This window comes from Nannobrachium achirus (assembly GCF_963921795.1).
Source record: "Nannobrachium achirus genome assembly, chromosome: 20".
Lineage (NCBI taxonomy): Eukaryota > Metazoa > Chordata > Actinopteri > Myctophiformes > Myctophidae > Nannobrachium > Nannobrachium achirus.
Genome location: NC_137827.1, coordinates 51,431,168 through 51,455,446, shown reverse-complemented (window position 1 = coordinate 51,455,446; position 24,279 = coordinate 51,431,168). Strand labels below are relative to the sequence as shown.

At 43.5% G+C, this 24,279-nt stretch overlaps 1 protein-coding gene across 1 annotated transcript in view; it reads right to left on the bottom strand.

Moving 5' to 3' along the window:
* The window catches only part of ston2 (stonin 2), a 34,115-nt gene extending 10,487 nt beyond the window's left edge, over positions 1–23,628 (bottom strand). The window contains exons 1-8 of the mRNA XM_080751131.1: positions 23,557–23,628; positions 15,906–16,050; positions 15,681–15,770; positions 12,479–12,685; positions 5,088–5,714; positions 3,556–3,854; positions 995–1,171; positions 290–592 (exon numbers count right to left, since the gene is read on the bottom strand). Of these exons, the coding sequence (XP_080607257.1) occupies positions 290–592; positions 995–1,171; positions 3,556–3,854; positions 5,088–5,714; positions 12,479–12,685; positions 15,681–15,770; positions 15,906–15,993 (1,791 nt within the window). The 5' untranslated portion in view covers positions 15,994–16,050; positions 23,557–23,628. The remainder of the gene's footprint in view (positions 1–289; positions 593–994; positions 1,172–3,555; positions 3,855–5,087; positions 5,715–12,478; positions 12,686–15,680; positions 15,771–15,905; positions 16,051–23,556) is intronic.
* Between the last annotated feature and the right edge of the window lie 651 nt (positions 23,629–24,279).

Genomic DNA, 24,279 nt, shown 5'->3' with positions numbered 1-24,279 from the left:
CTTTCTGTGGAGATGCGCTTGACACAAGCTTAAGAGGTTTCCCTTTGCCTCCCTTCTGCATCGCAAGCCTAGGTCTGATGTAGTGATTGGGGGGGCGGCGTCCACTTTGGTTGCAACCTGCACGGATTTCACTCCTCGCTGTTCCAGTGAAGTGTACTGTCATAAAACTGTACCTTTACCCATGCAAACATCTGATAAAGACTTCAATGTACTGCTACCAGGCTGTGAGGCGTCAACTTTGGTAAAAAAAAAACTCAGCCGATTTCGCTGCTCGCCTCCCACTATATACCTGCACTTCCTCCTCGGCGGAGGCCACGCCCCCGCTGGGCGGGGCCAGTGGCGTGGGCGGGGACCAGTCCCCGGCCGCGTCGCAGGGCAGGCGCCTCAGCAGCTCCGACAGCGCGTGGCGGAAGCTCAGGTAGTCCGCGTAGCTGGCCGTGGCCAGCTTCACCAGCTGCTCCCTGATAGGCTGGTGCGTGACGGGCGACTTGGCCTGGATGCCCCGCCTCCTCTCGCGGTATTGGACCAGATCCACGCTGACGGAGTGGACCGGCCCCGACTCCTCGTAGCTCTGGAGACGGTGCTCCGACACCTGGCGGTGGTGTGGGGGAGGGGGGCACATCGTTAGCCTCGTAGCCTAAATCATATTTTGGGCTATATGCCAATATTGGAGAGAAGTTGGGTCTCTTCTCACTTCCTTCAAAGGTGTTACCAATGATGCTAATGAAGGCTCTGTTCCATTTCATGCAGCACAGTGGTTCTCAAACATTTTATTTCAAGTGTACAAATGGAACCAAATGGACCTGTACAGGTCCAGTCCATTTTGGTTCCATTTGTACACTCTCAGAGTTACAGACCCATACGGGGCCATTTGGTACCCCTCAAGGACACTTTGAGACCCACTGGTGTAGTAGAGAGAGTCTCCAGTGAACCAACATGCACAATATTAGCACTTTATATGGAGATGGAGACGGAAGTTTTTTTTTTTTCTGACCTGATGTCTGGGGTCCAGCCGCAGCGTTCTGAAGGGTTTGTCCAGACCCTGTTCGTAGAACAGGAGGATGTCTGCTCTGTCCCCCTCGCTGGACAGACGGACGTAGATGGGACCCCAGTGACGAGACGACATGATGTTCTTCTTCTCTGGGATGCGCAGCAGCATGGGCCAGCCCTCCTGGGGGAGGAGACATTATTATTATAGTGGAAGAAATATGTGAAAAAGGTGTTCACTTCCGGCAGAAAGCGTGAAAATTTGCACCTAGGGGTATTTTTGTGTGCTGAATTCAAAAATTGACGGTCCCAAGCACTTTTCTCTCATTCACTTACCATAGGGTTAGGGTTAGGAAAAAAAGACCCCCCAAAAATCTTCTTTAAGTAGCATGTGAGGGGTCTATCTAGGGGGTTTTCATGATTCTGAATCCATTCCAAGCATTTGTTTTGCACAAAAAACATTCCTTGGGGAAGAAATGGACCCCACAAACTATGGTTTAGTGATGAGTCATCACTTTTCAAAGTTTTGTTGTGTCCATTTCTCGGAAAGGAATGTTTTTCGTGCAAAACAAATGCTTGCAATGGATTCAGAATCCCGAAAAACACCTAGTTTGACCCCTCACATGCTACTTGAAGAAGATTTTTCGGGGGGTCTTTTTTCCCTAGTATGGTAAGTGAATGAGAGCCACCAGATCCCATGGGAAAAGTGCTTGGGACCGTCAATTTTTTAATTCAACGCACAAAAATACCCCTAGGTGCAAATTTTCACGCTTTCTGCCGGAAGTGAACACATTTGCCTTTTTTTGTTACATATTTCTCCCACTATTAGTAGTAGTATTAGTAGTATTAGTATTATTATTGGCCAGCCCTTCTGGGGGAGGAGACATATCATCATCATCATCATCATCATCATCATCATTGTGATGGTCATTTAAAAAATGCTTAACCCATTCTCTGCAAAAAGAAAACTCCTTCTCCGGGAGGCCCGAGGAACCCGAGAATTTAATAAGCTTTAATTTAAAAAAAAAGAAAAAAAAAATGTTTTATCGCAGTGGAACTAAAATTGGTCGGAACTAAAGCTCCGGGAACGGTTTCAACACGGAGCCATTAACCCATTTAGAACGGGTACACAGTATTGTGTATCATTATTTTATGCTTTAACTATTGAAAAATCGTGAAAATTAGAATTTTGACCCGATTAAGTGTCTTTTGAATCCTTCTAAGATTTTTTGAAAAAAAAGTGTCCCCCCTAAAGTCTCCCTTGATGTCCCCCCAAATGTCTCTCCCAGTGTCCCCCCCAGTCCCATCACCGTTCGAGTGCTGATGGACGTCTGAAAAAGAAGCAGAATCAAATTTGCCTGCTGTGAATTACAGTAGGTTTGATTGATTGAAGACTTTATTAGAAGTTTGCATAGGAAAAGGTACAGTTTCATGACGGTACAGTTCACTGGTACAAGGTCTACTAAAAGGAGATCCATGAAAAGACCACAGGAAACCATTTAAGTATCTCATATAACATTGAATGACAGACGAATAGAACACAGTACTATGCAGTAGATATGTAAAGAAAAGAAAAATGAGAGAACAAAAAAAAGAGTCTAAACAGTAAGTAAGTAAGTATATACAAAGAAGGGGCAGGGGAGGGTAGGGTGTAAAACAGTATGTGGAACTAGTTTTTGGGCAACAAGCTCCATCTTTTTGGTTATTTCCATTTGAGCAAGGGAAGAAGAAAAAGGAGGAGGAGATGATGATGAAGAAGGACGGTCGGAGGAGTCACGGTTAGGGTTAGAAAAATGGATATATCTCGGATTCTTTAAGTGTCTTTTGAATCCTTCTAAGATTTTTTGAAAAACCTGTGTTTCTATGTCAGCAATCTGGCCAGCCATCGTCAAAGAAAAGGTCCTTTTCACTTAAATGGAGCTCAGTTAGTCTGGCCACGGACCCCCATCTCAAAATATTAAGTTCCAGGGACTACCCAAAAGCAAAATTTGAGTTACAGATTTGCACACATTTTCACGACTTTTTCAAAAATAGCAGATCTACAAGCTCGCAGCGCGGCACTCGGTGCCGCGCTGTGAGCTTGTATATCTGCTATTTTTCACTGGTTAAAGCATTCAATAATTCTAGGCCATGGAGCGGAAAACGGAAGTGGAAACGGTCCATCCCTGCCTTGGGGCCGTTTGCTTTCTGTTTATACAACACGGCTTGCAGAGAGAGAGCGTCTGGACGGATTTTCACCGGGTTTGTTTTGTTTTGAAGCTGTGAACTACCCGCACACGCACAATGCATTGTCCGTGTCTCTAGCACCCACGTTAAAAGGTAAGAGAAGACAGGCAGATGAAAGACACATTTCTCGGGTTCCTCGGGTGGTCGCGGTCAACGAGTTAATGAAATTAACTCATAAATGGCACCGCTCACTTCACACTAGGTGTGATTTTTAAATGAAGGAAAAGAAAATGGGATTTTGGGGATTTTTACATATAAAAATCGGTCCGCAACCCATAAATGGGTAACAGTTCCTTGTCCACCCATTGGTTTACTCTCGGGGGTGGAGCTGGTTAAACCTACCCGAGGGTTCATGTGCTCTGGTTGGTAGGGGTCATCCAGCACCTCGGTACCATCGTCCAATCCCTGCTCTTCCTCCAGCGACGGGTCATCGGGGAGGGCGGGGCTTCCCGGTTGATCTGGATCGGCGATGTGTAGCGCCCTCAGCTGGTCCAGGACCAGCGTGTCGCACGGAGGACCGCCACGGGCCACCGCCTTGTCTGTCCCCCCCAGTGTCCCCCCTAAAGTCTCCCCTGATGTCCCCCCAAATGTCTCTCCCAGTGTCCCCCCTGTCCCATCACCGTTCGAGTGCTGATGGACGTCTGAAAAAGAAGCAGAATCAAATTTACCTGCTGTGAATTACAGTAGGTGTAAAACAGTGTGTGGAACTAGTTTTTGGGCAACAAGCTCCATCTTTTTGGTTATTTCCATTAGAGCAAGGGAAGAAGAAGAAGATGAAGAAGAAGAAGAAGAAGAAGAAGAAGAAGAAGAAGAAGAAGAAGAAAAAAGAGGAGGAGGAGGAGATGATGATGAAGAAGAAGAAGGACGGTCGGAGTAGGGTTTGGGTTAGAAAAATGGATATATCTCGGATTCTTGAAAAATGGATATATCTTGGAGTCTTGAAAAATGGATATATCTCGGATTCTTTTCCCAAATCGCGAGTTGGGTCAAAACTGACCCTTTTTTATGGACCATGACTTGCGCACGGATCATCGTGGTTGTGTTTTTTTCTTCTCCGTGTGAAAGAAAGGGCGTTTGTCTCCTGCCCTTGAAAATCAGGTAAAACAATAGGAAAAAAGCCTTGGCAGTAATCAACATTAGTTTGATTAAAACTATGGCAGTCAAAGTGTTAAAACCAATCCCAGTCTGTGGCGTGACCAAACCCAATCTGCTATTATGGCAAGAAGAATGGCAGTAATCTGTGCAATGCGCCTTGATGTCTTGAGGTGAGAGAGACATCAAGGTGCATGAGTATAGCAACAGATATATATACTTAAAGATGGGGTGCCATGATTTTCCCCTCTATAAAACATGATTATCTACTATTATGATTATACTAGGAGGAAGAATTTTTCCAAAAAAGTGTACAGAAAGAGTTAAAATGTTGTTTTTATGTGGCCACACCCACCAGTTCATTGGTATGCGTGGTTGTCATGGTGGGTGGTGACCCAGCTGAAGTTAGCCACACCCACATGTGATGGGTGAATGGTAGTTAGGGGAGGGGTTCATTCTATGATGTAATAAGTATGGGTGTTTTTGGAACGGCACATCTGACCCAGCAGGTGGCATCCTCCAGCTAAAAACCCAAATAAAAAGAGAATGCATAATTGCTCATAACAAAACCACACCAGGGGGTCTAATGAAGTACTGTCAACCTCCTAGACACATGAAAACCAGAAAAAGTACAAAACTATGGCACCACCTCTTTAAAGTTAAAGTCCTGCTATTTGTCGCATACACTGCTGTATGTGAAATTTGTTCTGTACTTTGTACTGTACATGATAATGCTATGTATGGACCTTAGTTAGGGCGTAAGAAAAGAAAAGTTGCCTGACCTTGGGACTCTTTGTCGGCCGACGACTCAAAGAACCCAAAGGTTCCGGGACCGCAGCCCTGTGGGGCGCCGTTACTCTGCAGCAGCGCCGGACACCACTTCCTGTCCTCCTCCCGGGGTGGTGGCGGTGCTTCAAAATAAGAGCTGAAGGGGTTTATGGCCGAGGGCTGGATGTCACTGAACTCTGCGTCCAAGAAGGGGTTCTTCTTGGTGTACGCTGGGCCGCCGGTACCGCCGGGGGGTCCGGGGGGTCCGCAGGCTCCGTTGTCCTCTGGCGTCAGATCCAGTAGGTGGCGCTCAGCGCCGGAACTGTGGGTTTTGTTGCGTTTGGAGGCAGCGGGATGAGGCAGAAGAAGAAGAACAGGAGGAGGAGGAGGACCAATCAGGTTGCTGCTTTTCGCGTCCTGTCGCTGTTGGAGGAGCTGGCCGTCCAATCGGCCGTGAGAGGAGGAGGAGGAGGAGGACCGTCCGGGCCGTGGGACGGAGCGCGTGACCTTCCGGACGTCGTCTTCGTCGTCGTCGAAGGTCACCCAGGTGCTCCTGGAGGCCTCCGATTGGCTGCCGGTCGACGTCCAACCGACGGCGTCCATCATGTCTCCACCCTCATCCTCTGTGAAGACGGACGAGTCTGTTGTAGGAGACAAGAGACACACTGTTGCATCATCACTGGACGGACAGACAGAAAGACAGACAGACAGGCAGACAGACAGATTTTTAGGGTGTGTAACTGATTGAAAAAGTGTTTTTATTCATCAACATACTGTAGCATAACAAGTAACACCAAAATACTAAATCATCTACAAAGATATATATCTTGAACCGGAGGAACCAGATCCAACATAGAGGAACCAGAATGGGTTCCTTTACGTTTAGGATTAAGGGTTTTTGTACACTCTCAGAGTTACATTTGGGTCCATTTGGTTCCATGTATACACTCTCAGAGTTACAAACCCGTAATGGTCCATTTGGAACCCCCTCACACAACCCAGAGGTCCCCGGACCTCACTTTGAGACCCTCTGAATTTGCTGCGAGAAGTTATGATATTTAATGAATGCTCATTAACATGTATTATAGTAACTAGCCTTCCCCCCGTGGTGTGAAGCTGGGAGTGCGCTGCTTGTTGACGCCCATTTGTGATGTAAATCGCATCACAGGACAAAGCCGCCTACAGGCCAAAATTTGGGAAAATATTTTAAACATTTGGGGATTATGAGAAGTAGAGACACATTTGAAGGTGATAAAGTTGATGTTGTACATACGTTATTGATTTTTGTATTATGTTTTTTAGACAATTGAACAACTGCTGAACGTGGAGTTACAGATGGAAACACACACTCATTTTTTGGGGCGATTCTGATTAAGGTTGTGGGATTTTGATAGGCTAATTTTACACTTAATGGCCCTTGTTGACTTACTTCATTATAAACAGGGGTGCACATAACTTTTTTTTTTTTAACTAGTACTCAGGGGAGGACCTAGATATGTTGCTTGGTGCGCACTTTTGTTTTTAGGCCTATAAACATGACCAGGGCTCTGCCTCTGACATGACCAAATAAATGCAAGCCTTTCAGTGCTGCACATCAAATAGTTATCCTATTCAACAGTGCCATTTTAATATTTTTAAGGCGCATTGGAGAACTATGGCGGCAGATGTTCATGTATCAAATAGATATGCTGCACATTCAGAAGTCGCTCATGCAAGTGCAAGACAAAATAAATAATAGCCTAGTAAAGAGAAAAGACGCCGGCGATGGCCGATCTCGTTTGCACCTGATAATAACTGCACAGCAAGCGTTTTATTGGAGCTACAAGCTCTGCTCCCACAACGTTACGTGAAAGCCTTGTGACGCGACGTAAACCAGTATGAGACAGACAGACAGATGGAGAGTTTAACATGACGTATTTCCCAAGTGTGTTCATTGTTTAAGTCACAGCATGGTTTAAATAGCCTATCGTAAATATGAACTGTGGCTAATATATTGTTTGTAATCCACGTGGGTCCGTGTTTACTTAGTTACACTAGAGTTTCAAACAGCATAACAACAGAAGTGTCATGGCAGCTGGGTTACTGACTTCCTCTAAAATCGTCGGATTTCAAAATAAGAGAAACTTGTAATGATTAGTCAACAATACTTTTATTTCTAGGTCTACTTACAGGACGTACGTGTTAACGTGCAGTAAGTGACACCAGAGCTAGTGTCTGACGCTAAATAAATAATTAAATAACGCTACCAGCGGCAGTGCGCAAAAGCGATTCACGTTGTTTGATCCGGTACGCAATATTTATTTTGACGGCGCATGCGCACTTGCATACCAGTTATGTGCACCCCTGATTATAAGGCTCAAATATATTTGCGGCTCCAGGCATTTTGGGGTGTCAAATGGCAGGTTTGACATTAAAGGTTACTGACCCCTGCACTAGAGAGATGAACACTGCTCAGCTCAGCATGTTGAAACCTGCCATCTCCATATTTAAAGTTCGGAAGGTTTTCCCCCTAAACTAACGCTCTACTTCATTCAGAGCGTCACTACTTTCACTTGAAAGTAGTGAAAATAGCAGATCTACAAGCTCACAGATCAGCTATTTCTTCCCCTGATTTTCACTATTTGGAAAAGTTTCAAATAGAGTCGACAGGCACAACATGACATTTAAAGTGAAAAAAAGAAAAGCTGTCTAGTTTGTATGAACATGCTGTACGTGTGTGTGTGTGTGTGTGTGTGTGTGTGTGTGTGTGTGTGTGTGTGTGTGTGTGTGTGTGTGTGTGTGTGTGTGTGTACACCACAGCAGCCATGCTGACTCAGTACTGTCTAAGCTCTGTGGTCTCTGCCGATGTCAGCACACACACACACACACACACACACACACACACACACACACACACACACACACACACACACACACACACACACACATACACACACACACACACACACACACACACACACACCCCAGTGTTTCACAGCCATCTCACCTCTGCTCATCACGTGATCAAGTCTCTCTGTTCTACTGCACTGCTCTACAAACCCTGAAGTGCTTTTCAGACGGAGCGCGGTTGACGCATCCTAGTAATTCATTCTCAACAAGGTGATTATTTGGGACCCGAGGAGAAGTTGAGGAGCGGAGAAGCAGGCGGACGCGGTCCCGTGTAATGTTCGTGCGCGTGCTCGTTTGTGCCCGCGGGCGGCATGAGCTGGATTGTGGTAATCTTTGTGAAATACCGCCCGTCGTTTACTCATGGAGCGATTGTGCTTGATCCCCGCTGATCCAAGCGAGAAAGCCCGCGATCAAAAAGTTCAAGCTTGTAGATCTGCTATTTTCACTAGTTTGGGTCCCTGGCAAATGTCTCATCTCTCCTTTGGGTCTCGACCTGAAAAGTTTGGGAACCAATGTTTTGGTGAATGTTCCCCCCCAGAATAGGGATGCTGGTTAAACGTTATTTTCAATCTGTTCTAATAGAAACAGATATTCACTCAAGTTTTCCTAGTGACACAAACTGTATTTTAAGATTGTACGATTTACTGTACATAATTACCCACCATATTAACAATACGGTTCTAAACATTAATGTCATTCAGGGATGCCCTGGATGAAAAAGGTTATTCACAGTCAGGCACTTGCACACATGGACATGAAAGCCTTCATCTGTCTGTAAAAAGTGCCCTCTCCAAACCATGCAAATGCCCTCTTTCCATGCCATACCTGAAGGCAGCTTTCAAGAAAATGTTCTTGTCCAAACTCTCCTGAACTTGAATGCAGCATCTTATGTTGAAAGAATTGCCCTCTCTGTGTTGAAATCCATGTCGTTACGCCACATCTCCAGCATTGACTTGATTATACTTATTTCAGAGTCGCGCTGCGACGCGTTGTGAGCTTGGAAGTCTGCTATTTTCGATATTTTCACCAAAAGGCCCTTTTCATTTGTTTACGTCTCGACGCCATGGCAACAGCGGTCGACACGTTGCCCAATGAGGAAGACCAAAGCGTGAGAATACTCAGAATAAAACGTGTTTTTGGGGGGGAAATTCTTGTGGGTCGAATTTTCACTTCTGTTTCCCCATTTTCCTCCAGACCTCAAAAAGGTCTGAGCACTAAGAGCGTCACTTTAGTTTTCAGGAACAAACCAAAAATAAACCAAAATAAAGTTTAAGTGTAAGTGACAATTATTATGCGATTATTTTCCATATTCCATATTTTCCATTTTATACGCCGGTTTTGAATTTGCATGACATGTCATGTTGGAGAATTCCATATAGGCTACTGTATATTGTAAAACCTACAATACTATCCAGGAAATCACAAATACCTTGTTACAGTACGACTTAAAGACACAGTAAAGACCCATGCATGCGGTGAGCTTGTAGATCTGATATTTTCAGAGCATAAATCAAGCTTCCCAAGGCTTGGTTTGGCCTGAATGGAAATCAAAGGAGAGCGGGCACTTCCTGAACAAACACTATACAGTACACACACACACACGCACACACACACACACACACACACACACACACACACACACACACACACACACACACACACACACACTAACAACACACACACACACACACACACACACACACACACACACACACACACACACACACACACACACACACACACACAGTACACACCCCAACATTAAACTCACAGCAGTTCAGTTCCACCCTGCAGTGTCCAGGTGCTATCAGAGCTATAGAGTCCATTCAGGAAGATAAGAGATAAGAGTCAACAAACCCTCACATCAGACCTGTGTGAATGTTCACAGCAGACTCTCATGTACGTTTAGTCATAATTATGTAGTCTTTTGGATCAAATTCCACTTAGTTTCAGTCACATTTTATAGTCATCTGAAAGGTTTCTCGTTTTAGTTGAATGAATACCATGAGATTTTAAATCAACTAAATCTACAGCTGATTGGGTCGACTATTTTGGCGAGCTTCGATGGCGTCGCAATGCCCGGTTTATACCTGCCGTGTGGAGAAAATAGCTGATCTACTGTACAAGCTTACAAAAAATTGTAGATCTGCTGTTTTTGGAGAGTGACACCCACGCACAGCCATACATAACATGACTTGTCTTTTAGTTGTACGGGATCTCTTCACCACTAGTCTTAGTTTTACTGGATCTCTTTTCCACTAATCTTAGTTTTACTGGATCTCTTCACCACTAGTCTTAGTTTTACTGGATCTCTTTTCCACTAATCTTAGTTCTACTGGATCTCTGACTTCTCCACTAGTCTTAGTTCTACTGGATCTCTTCTCAACTAGTCTTAGTTCTACTGGATCTCTTCTCTACTAGTCTTAGTTCTACTGGATCTCTTCTCTACTAGTCCCTCCCAAACATTTTCGGCTACTTTGTTGACGGAATTGCCAACATATTTTGTCATAGTTTTAGTCATCATAGCTTAGCTTTCATTTGGTTTTCGTCAGCGAAAAAAGGTAGTCGACACAACATTTTTCGCCATGGTTTTATAGTCCAAAAAATTAACGCAGCTAGTCCTTTGAGAAGTTGTTACAGTACATGCCCCACTGTCAAATAACTGATTTATATGAAAGAAACAACTTACCAGTGTCGTATTGTGAAGCAGTCAAGTTGTGTGAGTGTGACTACGTAAAGTGTGTGTGTGTGTGTGTGTGTGTGTGTGTGTGTGTGTGTGTGTGTGTGTGTGTGTGTGTGTGTGTGTGTGTGTGTGTGTGTGTGTGTGTGTGTGTTGGTGTTCTAGGGCTCAGCCACGAAGCCGTGTCATTGGACGAGCGGGGGAAGAGGGGGCCGGCTGTCAGCCAATAGCGCAGCTCGGGCAGACAGGCTGCATAGCAGAGGCTTGTGTGAGCTTGTAGAGGCTAACACCCCCCCCCCCCCCCTCCAACACACACACACACACACACACACACACACACACACACACACAGTCTCTGTTTTGTCTACTCTGTATTTTGCTTCAACTTCAAGGTAAACTCATGCACCCCCCCCCCCCACACACACACACACACACACACAAACACACAACCATGCGACCTTTCCTACTCTAGCGCCCCTAACAGGCCACAATGTGAACTGTGTGCACAGGTTATCTCATAATAATCCTAGTGGTTACCTTTTTCATGATGTTTTTTATGTCAAATGCCACCATAATATGCTTGCACGCACACACACGTCACACACAGACGCACACAGCATGCACACACGCACACAGACAGACAGACACAAGGAAAATATGTGCTCCTCTCAACAGTGATATAGATTTATTATCGATTTAGCTCCAGGCCTTTCTATTGGCCAATGAGTTAATTACCAATCAGGGTTAACAAGCGATGACCCCCGTAGGGGTCATTAACCCCTTCAAACCCCCAGCATCTGTATACTGGGAAAATAGCAGATCTACAAGCTCACACCTTCTAGACCAGTCTATCTGTCATTCACTACATGTCTGTCTGCTTGCAGACTGTGTTTCTCTTTGATCGTTCCACTCAGAAAGAAGAGATCAGATAATTATCAAACATGTTTCAACATTCTCACAGCGTTCCCGGCTGTCCTGTTAATTAACTGAGGATTTAACCCGTTAACTCATTCACTGCCAGAGAAAATACTTATGTACATAATTTTTTTCCCCTGACTTTTCAACTAGTCACGGAATATTTAGCTTCAGTCTGATGGACCCCCCTGCCGTTGGAAAACGCGGAGCTGTTTGCGTGGTTTCCGCGAGAAACTAAATAAATAAAAATAAATCCACAGACCAGACTCTACCGTTCTCTTGTAAAGGTAGAGTAAGGGATTTCATTTAATTCAAATAATAACAAAAGGTAGGGTAAGTGATGAGTAACAAATTGGGTCTATGTTCTGATAGTAATAGTTACTATAGAGTAAGATATATCTAAAATGTACCTTCATCATCATGCAAGATATTCAGTACATATCGCGGGAGACAGCATTTATCGAGGTAAATTGGAATATTATTATGTCTAGTTGCAGATTGAGCAAAAATCCCAGTAGCCCCTCATGAAACTGACTTCAACTTCACTCCAAAACCAAAAGGACAATTTCATTTTCCATCCTGAATGCCAGCAGGGCTAATATATATTATTATTGCATGCATTAGGCTACATGTGCAATAATGCAGCTGAAAGTCAAAGCCAGAGGCTATTGGTTACCTTTGTTAGGCTAGATATTTGTTTACATTTCTTGAATTAATGTCTTTAGTTTGCAAAAATGTAGGCCTACAGAAGCAAAAAGAGATTAAACTATGTATTATTTGACGCAATATTAAACACGTCTATGGGAATTCAGAATGGGGGGAGAAAACACGACCCAGGTAAGATGCGTACTTTACTCCAGACTTCGGTGTTCTATTTGTGTCTACACGATTTTTAAATGCGCTGGTGAATTTTTAACTTACTGGGTGTCTGCGGGAGTGCTGCGTCCTCATTGGTCAGCTCCTCCGCGTTGAGGGAGGGCAGGTCACCGGTCGACGCCCCCATGCTCACTGAGCTGTGCTCCGATTGGCTGACTGAGCTGTGTTCCGATTGGGTGCAGTTCCAGCTGCCGTCCGAAGGGGGCGCCACACTCCAGAAACTGGCCGTGGAGCAAATGCTGTGTCTGCTTCCTGTTGATGAGACAATAACCAATCAAATGCTGTGTCTGCTTCCTGTTGATGAGACAATAACCAATCAAATGCTGTGTCTGCTTCCTGTTGATGAGAGAATAACCAATCAAATGCTGTGTCTACTTCCTGTTTATGAGATTATAACCAATCAATAAAGTATTTATTATGACAACGCTTACTAAGGTAATAAAATCAAGTATAAAAAAGTCCTGATTTCAACAAGCATAACATGACTTGTCTTTTAGTTCTACTGGATCTCTTAGACCCTCCCTGACATGTAAAGAACTACCTACATTCTAAAAATAAAAATTCAGAGCCATCTCTAATGAAAACAGTTCTTCATGAACAACATCTACAAGGAAGTACCAGGAAGTACCCAGCTACCAGGAAGAGACGAGTGCTTGTTTATTCAGCCAGTCTAGCCAGGCTTTTCCCAAACAATAACAGAAACAAAACAAAACGTAACTTCCCTGTTAACTGCTAGCCTAGCTACTTAACCTAGCAGCCGGGAATTCAGCACAGATCGTTTGAGAAGGATAGGGAGCGCTTGTTTTCCTTACAGGCCCCGCCCAAAGCCCCTCAGCCGTCCCACACGGGTGGTGCTTAGAAGGGGTGCATCTCTCCATTCCGACATGTCTCCTTCCCAACAGACACTAACCCTATCTCTTACCCTAACCCTAACCTTAACCTCTAATGAACATGTTGCCACTCCGACAATAAGAAGTCACTGTCGGAGTGGCGACATGTCGGAATGGAGAGCGCCCCCCACTTAGAAGCCCAGCACGACCAGGGCATGTAGGGAAAACAAGCGCTCCCTTGCCTTCCCTCTTCAGCTGCAGATAATATGCTGGATTACAATTTACAATCTAGGCATTTAGTAGACACTCTTAATCCAGAGTGTTTTACAGTAAGCAAGGGAAACACAAGATAATACATCAAATGTATAGAAATAGTCATCTAGGATCAAAGGTAAAACAAGAAGCTAAAATCAGTCTAACAGTAGAATACTGTCTTCATGAGTGGTTTTCAACCTTTTCAGGCCGTGACCCCCAAAATAATCATAGTTGAACTGGGGACCCCCCACCCTGACGAGCACTAAGAGTTGTAAGACTTTTGTTACACGGTACTATTGTGAAAATAGCAGATCTACATGTTCACAATTTCTGCCTCTAATATTTGACAATATGGAGAATGTTTATTTTTTTTATTTTAGAGGTATTAAAAGGGTCTTAAAAGTCCTTAAATTGTCACTTTAGAAATGTGCAGATATACCCTCTAAACACTTATACTCTATGTTGCTTTGTTTACTGTTGAGTGAGAAAACAATGTTTCACATTAAGCTAATCCCCCACAAATAATTTGGGCCCACAGGTTGAGAACCACTGGTCTACATAACAGGCTATTTAACATGCTATTTAAATTAAATTTTAGCCTTAAAATTGTATAAGCCTGCAAGGTCGTCGAGTCTACGCAAAGTGCTACAGGCTACGGTGGAGTCTGAAGAGGGGAGTCTGGGACGTGTGGAGCATTGTCCCGGAAGGTTCTGCCAGCTTCCCCGAGTTTGCTGATCTGAGTGAGAGGGAGGGAGGGGTTGTAGGGTTGGGTCGGAGGAAGCCTCTGATCCCTAGAATGTTAGAGTGTGAACCTACAGCAGGGGTGCCCAAAAGGTAGAAGGGTGTGCAGGTAGACCACATGACATGCCTCTTAAAATATATAATTAAAATATAAAAAGAATATGTCAATATGACATCAAGAAGGGCCTGTCAGCTCCCTTCATGGCTTCTAAAGTAGGCAAACCTCCAATGCAATACTTTGTCCAAGAGTCAGTAGCATTACAAAGAACCCCAAAACCTACCACTTCCATACCGAATGGGATGAAGACATTTCCCCCAGTATTTCCCATTTATTTCCCCCTTACAGTAAGTGTGTTTGACTAAAATGTAATGCCAGTGCTGCTATTCCAAAGCCCCCCTCAGGCCCTCAGCTAAACATTTTGGATGGGTAGATCATGTTGAGCAAGTCATTTTAAAAGTAGATCTCACGTCAAAAAAGTGTGGGCACCCCTGACCTACAGGATCTAGTAGTAGTTACCGCTGCAATCTGTGCCTTGAATGGATCACTGTAGAAACAAATGACACACCTGTGATCTAGTAGATAGATATAGTCTGTTTTATCACGTCTACTAAACGGATACCAGCCAATCACAATCAAGAAATGGCAATAGCCGTTTTAGAAGACGAAATGAACACTGTCAAGGAGTGTGGAAAAAAAAGAAGAAAAAAAAAAAAAAAAAAAAACGTTTTAAGAAGCAGGGAGTGTGGTTAAAAAGGTTTGTGCATTCTGCTGCCATGCTTTGAGAAGCAGGGAGCGTGGTAAAATGGTTTTGAGAGGCAGGGAGCGTGGTCAAAAGGTTTTGAGAGGCAGAGAGCGTGGTAAAAAGGCGACTGAACCGTAAAATCAGGAATGAACAGGAGCTCCAACTTGTCCTGATATGACCTACTGTATTCCTGAGGCTAGGAGTCTCGGAAAAACCTAGTATGAAAAAAAAAGAGATTTAAAATACTAGAGAAAATAGCAGATCTACAAGCCAGAGTCTAGTAATTGCTTGCCCGGTTGACAATGAACAACAAGGCAGTTCATTATAATAATTATCACTGCAAATCAGGCACATTTCAAATCCTCTGCTTTGCAAGCTTTCTCTCTCTCTTTCTGTTAAGTTAAACCTATTTCATGTTAATAATAATAATAATATAGCTGCACGCAACGAAAAAGTGGCCAAACCAGGAAAAAGTAGGAAAACAAAAAAAGCAGGAAAAACAATAAAAGTGGGAAAAGAAATCAAAGAAAAACAAGAAGCAGTGTTCTTCTGAGAACAAGTCTCCCTCAGGTCAGGTAGGTTTTTTTGTGTGTGTGTGTGTGTGTGTGTGTGTGTGTGTGCGTGCGTGCGTGCGTGCGTGCGTGCGTGCGTGCGTGCGTGCGTGCATGTGCGACATACCTTGTGTGTGGGGAGTGTTCTCCTCAAACAGCACCCAGTGGGTGCTGCTGGGTGAGGGAGCAGGGTGGGGGTCCATGCTGCTTCCTACATCTGACAATACAAACACTTTATTATTATTATCATCATCATCATCATCATATTAGTCTGGCTGCTATAGGCAACACACTATTGTATTCGGTCCGAGATTTTATTTGCCATTGAGATGTTACACTCATACACTGGTACCTGTTTGGCTCTCAGTGTCGCCCCCTGAAGGCTCCTCTGTGAACTCCACCCAGCCCACCCTGCCGCTGCCGACACAAGCGGCGGCCATGTTGTTTACGTTTCCCTCCAAAACGCCACGATGTTTAGAGGATGATCATCTCTGTATCTGTTGGAGGAGATTTGTAGTGCTGTGAGCTTGTAGATCTGCTATTTCTGTTTTAAATCATCTTTTTTTTTTTTTTAAATCTTTTGAATATATATTTTCCAAAGCAAAGCTGTGTAACTTCAATCTCTGCTTCTGGGGGTCCCTGGAACAACATTTATTTTGAGATGGACGTCCATGGCATGTAATTTTGGGGGTCCTTGACATGAAAAAGTTTGAGAACCACTGATTTAGAAGATATTTATAGAAACGGGAGAAAATGGTCAAAGTCTTGCACAATTTATTTAAAAAAATAGCAGATCTACAAGGTCGCAGCGCGGCACTCGTGCGGCTTGTGATTGGCTGAGGCCAGCGCTCCGCTGTGTGGAGAGGACGAACGGGGAGGTGGGGGAGGGAGGGAGTTGTTGAATCAACTTTAACAAGTAGTTGATTGGCTCAGGCTGTACTTAAAGGGATATTCCACTTTCAAAAAAACTTTATGTCATTGTATGGTCTAATCAGGCTTGTATGAACAGTTTTAAATTTTCTTCATTCAGTATTTAGATATTTGATGTAAATGTTATCAGGCCCTCCGGCAGGTTCAGGCCCCAGGGCCTCTCCCCACACACACTCATTGTAACTTCAAACTCCATTTTAACCATGATAGATTCATTAAAAACACCCATTATTTTTTCTGGTGACTCATACTACCCTCCTAATACGTGAGCAGGCCGTGTTTTTTCCATAACGTTTTTCATGTATTTTTAATAATTCTTTGGGAAAATGGAAACAATTAAATGCAATAAAAATATATAAAAAATACATGAAAAACGTTATGGAAAAAACATGGCCTGCTCACGTATTAGGAGGGTAGTATGAGTCAGCAGAAAAAATAATGGGTGTTTTTAATGAATCTATCATGGTTAAAATGGAGTTTGAAGTTACAATGAGTGTGTATGGGGAGAGGCCCTTGGCCTGGAGGGCCTAGTAACATTTACATCAAATATCTAAATACTGAATGAAGAAAATTAAAAACTGTTCAGGGTGTTCATACAAGCCTGATTAGACCATACAATGACAAAAAGTTTTTTGAAAGTGGAATATCCCTTTAAGGGCTGTAATTGTTTTGTTATAATACACAAACACAATCACTTTTTTTTGGCATCTACTGTTAGGTATGGCCATATAAGTCATGCTGATATGCTTTTAGTAAATGATGGTCAACTAATTCATAAATAAAGTAGAGTATGTTTCTAAGGTTTCTACTGGTTCTACTGAGGGGAGGAGAGAGAGAGGGGGGGAAATGACAGAGAGAGAGAGAGAGAGAGAGAGCGAGAGAGAGAGAGAGAGAGAGAGGGGACAGGATATGTCCATTCTGCAACTGTCTGATAAACAATTGTCTTATGCTGACATCACACACAAGCACGCACGCGTGCTCACGCACACACACACACACACACACACACACACACACACACACACACACACACACACACACACACACACACACACACACACACACACACACACACACACACACAGCTATTGTTGAACAGTTTATGTAGAAGATGTGAAATAGCGAAACATAGTCCATGATATATTGCAGCCAGCTCTGGTGTTCAGCGCACAGAGTGATTCTATTGGCTTACGACACACAGAGTGATTCTATAGGCTTGCGGCACACCGAGTGATTCTATTGGCTTACGGCACACATAGAGTGATCCTATGGGGCTTTTAAGCCGTGACATCATTTTGTAGGCAGAGGAGAACTCTGCCCCCAGAGCATTTTCTGTCCCTCGCTATTTCAACAGATCCGAGACAAAAATAACGATTAAAGTATAATTCTAACACTTTCCTTTCAACAACAAAGAGAAGAAAAATGTGTAAATAGTAAAAATAATAAAAAGATTCACAGAAACTGGGGGCAGAAATTCTCCTCTGCCTACAAAATGATGTCATACTTAACAGCCCCATTGGCCTTTCAGCACACAGAGCGATCCTATTGGCTTACAGCAGACAGAGTGATCTTATTGGCTTACAGGATTAAAGATTGCTCAGATGGAAGCAGCCATCTGTCACACCCTTTGAAGTGCCCTTGGGCAACGCACCAGCTGCTTGGCGTTCACAATTAGAAGTCAACCTGCAACCTAATGTTAACATCCTGATCAATGTTTTATATTCATTATATTCATTCATATTAACCTGCATCAGAGGAATATTAACATCCTGATCACAATAAAACATCAGAGTAATGTTATGGGTGATCCTGATCACAATGAAACACAGTTTTATATTCCTATTAAAGGACAACTTTCGTTTTTTTACAACAAGGGTTCATATTTAGAGTAATTAAAGAATATAAAATATGAGTGTTAAAATGATTTCATTTACATGTTTCTATTTTTTTAGAGATTTTTATTTCAGTGGTTGGGGGCATGCGTACAAGTGGCTAAATATGTCATTTTACACAGAATAAGCCCATTCCCAAGATACAACGCAACCTTTCATGGTTGGATGTGACTTATGGGAGCTAGAAGTGTTACTGTAAATAGCAATAAAGAAACTGCTGGCTTATTTTGTCTGAAAAGACATATTTAGCATGCCCCCATGCATACGCATGGCCCACAAATTTATCACGGTAAACGCGATAAAACAGTAGAACGAAGCAAATGAAAACATTTTAAAACTGACTTTTTCTTTTCTCTAATTACACTCTAAAATATGAACCCTTGTTGTAAATAACCAAGGTTGTCCTTTAAAGATCATCACTGATCATTCATTATCTTGTGTGATCAGGTTAGGATTGTTCCTGCTGCACCTAGCATTCACTTCACTACGCCACACCACGGCCAAGCATTCACTTCCCCAGGTCATGAAGCACCAGTTGGATTCTACTGTCATTTGTCACAATAACCTATTCCTAACATGTTCCTATGAGTGAATGATTCTAGTGTCATAACCATGGCAGGAATTTCATGGAGGCCATGAAGGCCATGGCCGTTGTTGCCCCTCAGTTTGGCCTTGTGCCCCTCCAAAAATGTCATGTATTGAGGCCACAGTGGCCTTAATGCCCCTGCCCAGCTGATTTCTTTCTCCTCTGTCTCTGTCTTGTCAATATGTAGACACCAGTGTCTTGTTGAGTCCCCATTTTAAACCAATCCAGTATCTTTGATAATGTGCAGGGCTGAGCATAAGATTGTAAATACCAATTTATTTATTTTACAGCAGATATTAAATGTAACCCTTAATTTCAATTCATTATTTCAATGGACTAAAATCTTGTTTTATTTGATGGCCTTCCTGCCCTAGCATTTGACCTTGTGCCCTTAAAAAATGGACAAGCCCAAAGGCACAGTGGCCTTGCCCCTAAAATGATGAAATTCCAGGCCTGGTCATAACTGTCATTTATCATAAACATTTATTACTAACATGTTCCTATGAATGAATGCAGAAGTAAACATCTAAGTCATTTATAACATTACATTTAAAGGCTTCCGGGGCGCCCAGCTTGCCTAGCGGTCCAGGCATATACCACATAGGCTCTGATGCCTGACAGTGTGTCACAGGTTCGAGTTCCGATCCCAACAACCTAGATGCATTGTCATTCCCTGTCTCTCTCCCTGTTTCCTGTCTAACAACTACCAACTAAGGCAGAAAAGCCCAAAAAGGCTTCAGACCAAATGTAGGCTACCATTCCGTTCCACTGAACTGTATTTAACAAGAAGCATAAACCAGTATTATGGACAAAATATTCAAACTATTAAGCATTAATTAAGAGAGAGAGAGCTGACAGAGGGACAGAGAGAGAGAGACAGACAGTCAGAGAAAGAGAGAGAGACAGTGAGAGAGAGAGAGAGAGAGAGAGAGAGAGAGAGAGACAGACAGACAGACAGACAGAGAGAGAGGAACAGAGGGGTGGATTGTTCAGTACCCTGGGTCCTCTCCCAACATTGACTCTGTGCCAAGTCACACACACACACACACACACACACACACACACACACACACACACACACACACACACACACACACACACACACACACACACACACACACACACTCACACTTACTTCCCACCCTGCCGGGCTAGCACTGACATATGGGTGTGTTTGTGTGTGAATTACATCACACTCCCACACACACACACACACACACACACACACACACACACACGCACACCCACACGCACGCACGTGCAGAGTGAAGAGTAGACATAAAGCATGGAATGTAATTGGCTCTCTGCCTCTATTAGATAATGATGACTGTACCCCCCCCCCCCCTCCCCCTCACCAGAATGTAAACAAACAATGCAGTAGTGCTGAGTCATCCGCCGAGTGAAAACAATCACATAACGTTGTGTACAGTACACTTTCTGCTGGCTCAGGGTGTGTGTGTGTGTGTGTGTTTGTTTACAATGTAGTCATATTTTTTTATCAGACGCTCTTCATCCAGAGTTACTTACAGTAAACACGGTAAAAAAGTACCCCTAGAACGGCTGTGATGTTACAGAAACACAGCCACATATGACCAATCGGGACGGCATTTAAAGGAATACCTAGTTCATCCCCAAAATGAATTTCTTTCATGGAGACTTGACTTGAGTTCAATAAAATATTTTAGTTTTTGTCGCATTCCGAAGCCAATCATTTGAAGAGACTCTTTGTAGGCCCATTGATTCTGGATGGAGAACCAAACGCATTTGGGTCTCCATCATTGGAATCAATGGGGGTATATTTATTATAATCAAATTATTGGCTTAGGAATGCGACAAAAACAAATAGTATTGAACTCAAGTCTCCATGGGGTGAGTAATCAATAGAAAAAAGTCATTTTGGGGGTGAACTCCTTTAACCTTGTAGCGCTGCCTGCATAACCCAACCAATAATTCATTACTGTGACTTGGCAGTCAGATATTGTACTCTAGTTTCATATCCATTTTGAAAGTTCTGGTGGAAAACTTTCTGGTGAAAACATCTCCACTTTTCCACAAGCTTCACACAGACAACCTTCTCTTTCAGCGACGGGGACGGAAATGACTGCTGGAATGGAAGTGTGAAAAAAAAAACGTCCTATGGGGAGCACAAAGGAAGGACGAACACAATTTACAGGTGCGTTGCGGTTGGTGCGGGGTAATGATTTGTCACCTGTCAATTGTGTTTCCCTTACGTATGTGCTTCCCAATAAAGGACGTTTTCATATGTTCAGCCTGAGTGAGGGGTTCCCAGGCCAGTGTGTAGGCCTGTCACATTATTACATAATCGTCAAATCGCAATTATTTGACATAATCACAATTATTTTGTCATAATCGTTTACATGTTGAGAAATGTTCAGATGTTTTCAAACATTTTCAAAAAATAGTGGAAATAGCCGATCTAAAAGCTTACAACGCGTTGCGTTACAAGCTTGTAGATCTGCTATTTCCACGATCAATGTTCTTTTTTAAGTATAAAGTTGTCAAATAAGTCAGTCATTTCGTTGTATACAAGTTATGTGTCATATCTGCCATGTGAAACTTCAAAGCCTACAAGCCAAACAAAAATGTAATTGTCAATGACAAAAACACAATTAAGTCATTAATCGCAATTAATCGTCATGTAAAATGTCATATTCTTGACAGCCCTACAGTGTGAACAACTGGGATGTGTTTATAAACAGCCTATAACGCAAAAACATTGCATGAATGCACCTGGGACGTATCCTCAGTGTAGCCCAAGCTCATCGGGGTTTCGGGTCTCGCAACGTCATACCCCTCACTCGGGTGACCCAACCGCGGTTGATCAAGTCCCGACTTACATCCCAGTAGCTACCCACGATCAGTCCCATTAGGGAAAGACAGGGCCACTCCACCGCTCCGGAACTACTCCGCAGAGACTGGGAGAGGCAATCTGGTGCTTGGAAGGACTATAGGCTCTGTGGATTGACTCCTGTCCAGGCCCCTCCTACGACTCACCAGGTCCAGGACCTGTGCGTTGCACCGGACTTCCAGCCCCAGACATTTCACTCTGGAGGCAGGAGCGGTGGATTCTTGAGCCTACAGTTACAGTCCAGCAGTAGGTCAACAGTGGGACTACTGGGATGTGTTTTATAAGTGAGATGATTCAACCTTTCAGGGGTCTTCAGCGTTTTCAGGCCAAGGATCCCTTCGTTGAGAGAGAGATGAAGCAGGGACCCCCCACAACCTTTTCAGAGATTCCATATAGTTTCATCGTTTGACAGCACAATCATGAGTGTTTTTTGGATTCATGTCAATTTGTGTTTTCAGATATTTAACCTCTTGAACTGTCAATACTTAATAAAGTTGACCTTTCACTCTGTACTTAGTCTGCTCTTTTCCCCTCTACACCAAAGCTCTTTGTCAACGCCTCGCAGCGCGTAGATCTGCTATTTTTGGTTAAAGTTCTCAGAATAAGGATTAGGAATAAGGACACTAGGGTTCAAGTGGTTAACATAAAAAAAGAGAAAAAAGGTTCTATCACACAAAGATTTGGAGGACCCCCTGTAGTAACTCTGAGGACCCCCTAGGGGTCCCGGACCCCCTGTTGAAGAACCATTGTAGGCTATACATACATAGTTGATAAGAAGAGCCTTGTTACAATGTCAATACGACAAATCACTGCTCAGAATAAGGCTATATATATTATAGGCTATATATAGCCACAATGTATCCAAACACACCTAATTCAGTCTATAGACACTTTGACTACAGTTTTCAGTTTAAAGGCATTTCATCAGAGCACAGTAAACATGACCTCTTCTAAGGGGGTCATTACATGAGGTCGATTTTTTTTTTTAGTCAACAATGAACAAGGTAAATAGAGAGACAACTAAAAAGAGGGCATAGCTCCTAAACAATCAACCTATAGATGTGAGTTCAACCTCTATTTACAGTCACACTGTTGACAACAACAATCACTTTGTTACAATGTAAACACGTGTGCTGCTGGCTGCCATATACCACCAGTCAGAGTCCCTGCTCACATGCTCACAACATTAGAGCAGATATATGGAGACGCTATAACAAGTCTATAAACGTATCTGTCTACAGTTTTCAGATTAAATGCATTTTAAACAGAGTAAACATGAACTCTCGACAATAATACAAGGTGGATACACTTAGTAGAAGTTATTATAGTGGCCAATAATGCAAACCAATGCAACCAATGCGTCTTTAAAGGTGGATTGTCGGTCGGACAGTTCCTTTACGGGGTTCTAAATGGACCCTTAAATTACTTTCTGGCTGTAACTCTGACAGTGTACACATGGAACCAAATGAACCCTTAGATTCCAGTTGGTTGGTTCCATGTGTGGGCTACACTGTCAGAGTTTAAGGGGAGACCCCAACGGTCCGGGACGTTGAAACGGTTACAAAAAAGTTTTAGACATATCGAGGCACAGAGAGAGAAAGACAAGACAGACAGACAGGCAGGCAGGCACTGCCAGGCAGACAGGCAGGCAGGCAGACAGACAGACAGACAGACAGACAGACAGACAGACAGACAGACGTATAAAACATTATTATATTGAACCTACCTGCTTAGCGATCAGCTCCAGTCTAGAGCTGTAGCGTGTCTGTCTCTCTCTCTCTCTCTCTCTCTCTCTCTCTCTCTCTCTCTCTCTCTCTGTGTGTGTGTGTGTGTGTGTGTGTGTGTGTGTGTGTGTGTGTGTGTGTGTGTGTGTGTGAGAGAGAGAGAGAGAGAGAGAGTCGAGAGACTAGTGTGCATGACTGAACAAACACACTGAAGCATGTCGCCCTGCTTGCGTTCTGCACGCTGATTGGATGAGAGACCGGAATGTCTGTCTGTCTGCATGCTGATAGGACCAGGGGGTTGGCGTTTGACGTGCAAGCTCCGCCCCTTTAGCACACACACACACACACACACACACACACACACACACACACACGCACACACGCACACGCGCGCGCACACACACACACACACACACACACACACACACACACACACACACACACACACACACACACACACACACACAGCACACACACACACACACACACACACACACACACACACACACACACACGCACACGCACACGCACACAGACAATGAGCATAGGCTACTTGTGGAGGATGTGATATCCAATGAAAAGGAAATAGAAAACAACAATTATACTTATAGTAGGCCTATATAATTATCTTTTTCTATTTCAATCTGAGGAACCAGTGGTGCTCTGATTAAACTGAATGAAAAGGAACAAAGGAGGAATAGAAAATGAGTGTTGTTAGATTTGGA